Consider the following 3,785-nt stretch of genomic DNA (forward strand, 5'->3'; position numbering starts at 1 on the left):
ACCGCGGGTGAAACACCACTATACATGGCTGCTGAGGAAGGATGTATGACTTTGCGTTACAGATCTTGAAAGCTTGTCCCTCCTCCGCATATGGTGGCCCCTACGGTAGGACAGCTTTGCATGCTGCTATATTTGGTGGCCATGAAGGTAAGTTGATGAATTTTTTTTTTTCCTTAAGATCAGTAAGTAAATTATATAGAATAATGAATAATATAATACAAACGTTTTTGAAAACAGCCTAATATTAAAAAATAGTAGTGGTGAAAATGCCCTCAACCCATCACCGCTCGAGTTGGTTAGTTGTGGGCTCGAGTTTTGGTATGCCTACTATAGCCCATTAGTTCTGCGAAAGTGTTGTCTGTCGTACGAGAGCTTGTCTTGCGATTATGATAACTATCATGAAGCACCATTTTTATTTACCAAAAAAAAAAAAAAAAAAAAACCAATCTATCTATCTATCTATCCACCTTTGTCAGGTATCGTAAGAATATTACTGAAGAAAATGCGGGAGGACAAAACACGAGATATGATCAGAAAAGCAGACAATGATGAGCGGACAGCACTCCATTTTGCTGCATTATGGGCTTCTCCGGGCATTGCTAAGATGTTAATAAAGAAAGATATATATGTAGCTTATAAAAAGGATAAGGGTGGGATCTTACCAGTTCACCTCGCAGCTGAAAGAGACGAGCTAAGAATATTTAACATGTTCTTCGAACATTGCCCAGATTGCTTTGAACATGTTGATCGCAATGGCTGGAATGCTCTCCATTTTGCAGCTGGCTGCAGTTCAGGTGGTGCAATCAGTGTACTACGCAGAGTTCTAATTAGTGGTGACAATGAGCTACTCAAGGGAATGGCTAATGAGGGAGACAATGAGGGAAACACGCCTTTACATGTTGCTGTCAAGTCTGGGAATATTATGTCAGTGGACGTTTTCTTAAGATCCAGCGTTGTGGATAAATTGGCTATCAACAACGATTGCTTCACGCCACTCGATCTCATTGAATTGGACACCAACAAAGATCCAACATTCCAGGTAACAATCACTATCCTCCTCTGGAGGTGTTTCCCAAGCCCTCTGATCACATCTATTATTACTTCGAGCAAGTGTCAACTCGGAGCCTCTGGAGGTGTTTCCTAAAAGAGCGTACGAGAATATACGGGAACCTCCTAGTCTGTGGATATAGAATAAATTTTCTTTCTTTTCATTTAATAGATTCTATATCCATGGATCAGAAATGCACGAGAACATTTATCATTCGTGAACCTGATTTGTTCACATTTCGCCCTCTCACATAAATTTAAGTCCCGAATCCCGATCAACTGTGCGTACTCGAGAGTGAGTGAAGCACTTACCCTCCGTGTACCATGGCTCACTGATAGCCCGAGTTAGATCCAAATCCTCTCTGTGCTAGATTGCTGTAGAAGGTCATGATTCAGAAGAAGATTCGGGCTCGATACTTACTCCGCCCCAAATTGTAGGGGGTTTTGAAGGGAGGTAGGAGAAAAGATTAGCTGCTCGTAGATCATCTGATTGTACATATCAACATCTAACACATGTCTTATTTGTCTCAAAATATACCCATCTTCACCCTTGTAATGACAGAAAGTGAAACAGATGTTGGATACTGACTTGCACAACTAGGTGATCATATGAGCAGTGGATTCGAACTCTGGAAGTGAGGGAGCATGAGTGGGTGGCACCATGAGGGCGGTAGAATAGGGGGTGAGGAGACGTTGAACTAGGAATGCGATATGAGTCCCATATTTCCTATCATTAAAAAAAGAAAAGTGTTTTTTTGTCTAAGACCGGCCCCAGTGCTATATATATATATATAGGGGCACGGTGGTCATTGCATATTCCCATTTGTCTCTCTCTCTCTTCAATTCTTATGAAATAACATTTCTATGTACCTACCTCTTATTTGGGGGATGAGAGAGATAGACATAAGGAACACTAATGTAGGCCACTCTCTCGATCATAGAACATTTTCCCAAAAAAATTACATAATTGATATCTGACAATAATTTCCTTTTAATGTTTCAAAAAAAAATAAGGGTCTTTTCTGGGCCCCCTTAGAGAAATATTGGAAGGGCCTAAGTACTCCAAAACTTAGGAGGAAACTTGTTTATGAAGAAAACCAGAAACCTGACGATGAAAAAATCGAAGGAGAAAAAGAATCTAAAGAGACTGAACACGACAAACAAAGAGATGAAACACATCTACTGGTAGCAACTCTAGTAGCCACAGTCACCTTCGCCGCTGGTTTCACAATGCCTGGGGGTTACAACAACGATGGTAGTGGCACTGCAACTTTAACCACAAATGCTGCTTTCCAAGGGTTTGTTATATTAAACACTCTATCTATGGCATCGGCCGTTGCTGCTATTTTTTCACACTTCTAGTCAAAACTGTATCCACAATTTGAGGGTTTTGTTGTTTTTCCTACAATGAGAGCTGGACTCGTAATGTTCGCTTGCCTAGAAATGGTAGAAGCTTTCATGGCAGGGACGTACGTGGTGTTACGAAGTTCCCATATTCTGGCTGTGTCTGTTTGTTACATCTGCGGCATCTTCTACTTTTGTGTCGCCATTTGTTTACTCTTGCCACACACATTACATGCTGGGCTGATTATTATGCGTGGGCTATTTTCTTTCATTGATTGGATGGACAGGTATGAGACGGACTTCAATTTTCTTGCCCATTTTGTTTTTCTACCTAATTAATGTCATCTATTAGGGGTGAAACACGGTCGGATTTCTTAAAACCTTAGTCGAATTCTAGGTTCCCAAAATTCATCCCAGGCCTAATTCAATCATGTTAGGTTCATGCCTAGGCCCAACCCTATCAGGCTCATGCCAACAGAACCCGGCCTTCATTGATCATAATTGGGTTGAGTTGACCCTGATTCTTGCTAAGGTTGGGCTAACATTGATTGACCCTGTTTTTGCCATGTGTCCTATGGATTAAAAAAAAAAAAGCACTAATAGATCAAAAGATTAATAAGCAATTAAAATTATGAAGTGCAATACAATAATAGATGTTCAGGACACCTAATCATAAGAATTAATAACCCAAATTTCATTATTCAAAATAAAAAGATAGGATGATAGCCCTAAATTATATTACATAAATCATGGTTAAAATTAGGGCCGGGATGGGTTGGGTTGGGTTGGGTTGGGTCGGGCTTGGGTTGAGGCCTAGACTTCGACTTAACCCTAACCTAGGGTATGTGTTTTTCAATCCTAACCTGCTCTCAAGGTCAGAAATCTTAACCCAAGCCTTGTTCAGGCTCAAAACGAGCCAAGACAGGTTCAAGCCGTTTGGGCCAAAGTTATACCCTTATCATCTACAAGTCTATTGCTTCATAATTTGTCTCTCCAATCAATAAGATCAGCTAGGGTGGTATTTCCATGAGATCATGATTTTATGGTTTTAAGAATCAAGATTGGATTGGCCGTATCAGGTGATCCATATCAGTATCATTGGTTCTTGATTGATCTCATATCAATGGAAGTATGGAACTGTACAGATCAAGGATAAAATTAACAGGAAACAAATCTGCTTTTTGTGAAAAAAATAGTGGTAAAATTATCAGCTATATGCGGATCCATATCAATACCATATCGATTTTTGGAATGGCTGATACCCCTATCAGATTCCCTGCACTAAATCCATGCATGGGAGATTGGGAGGGATATAAGATGTCTTAATTAATGAAACTTTTGCCTAAAATCCTGGAGAATAAAAAACAAAACAAATTAAATCTTTCCCTTCAAAA

General features: G+C 39.9%; 1 protein-coding gene across 1 annotated transcript; it reads left to right on the forward strand.

Moving 5' to 3' along the window:
• Positions 1 to 7: 7 nt before the first annotated feature.
• LOC122077942 (protein ACCELERATED CELL DEATH 6-like) lies at positions 8 to 2,409 on the forward strand. Its single transcript, XM_042643830.1, has 3 exons — positions 8 to 147; positions 477 to 1,039; positions 2,062 to 2,409. The coding sequence occupies exons 1-3, from the start codon at positions 42 to 44 to the stop codon at positions 2,407 to 2,409; spliced, it is 1,017 nt and encodes a 338-aa protein (XP_042499764.1). The 5' UTR covers positions 8 to 41.
• Positions 2,410 to 3,785: the final 1,376 nt, after the last annotated feature.

The sequence above is a fragment of the Macadamia integrifolia genome, chromosome 5, assembly GCF_013358625.1.
Source record: "Macadamia integrifolia cultivar HAES 741 chromosome 5, SCU_Mint_v3, whole genome shotgun sequence".
In the NCBI taxonomy this organism is placed as follows: domain Eukaryota; kingdom Viridiplantae; phylum Streptophyta; class Magnoliopsida; order Proteales; family Proteaceae; genus Macadamia; species Macadamia integrifolia.

Coding starts and splice junctions, on each gene's coding strand:
- LOC122077942 (XM_042643830.1), top strand. CDS start 42: ATGTATGACTTTGCGTTACAGATCTTGAAAGCTTGTCCCTCCTCCGCA. Junction 148..476: donor TATATTTGGTGGCCATGAAG/GTAAGTTGATGA, acceptor CACCTTTGTCAG/GTATCGTAAGAATATTACTG. Junction 1,040..2,061: donor ACAAAGATCCAACATTCCAG/GTAACAATCACT, acceptor AAAAAAAATAAG/GGTCTTTTCTGGGCCCCCTT.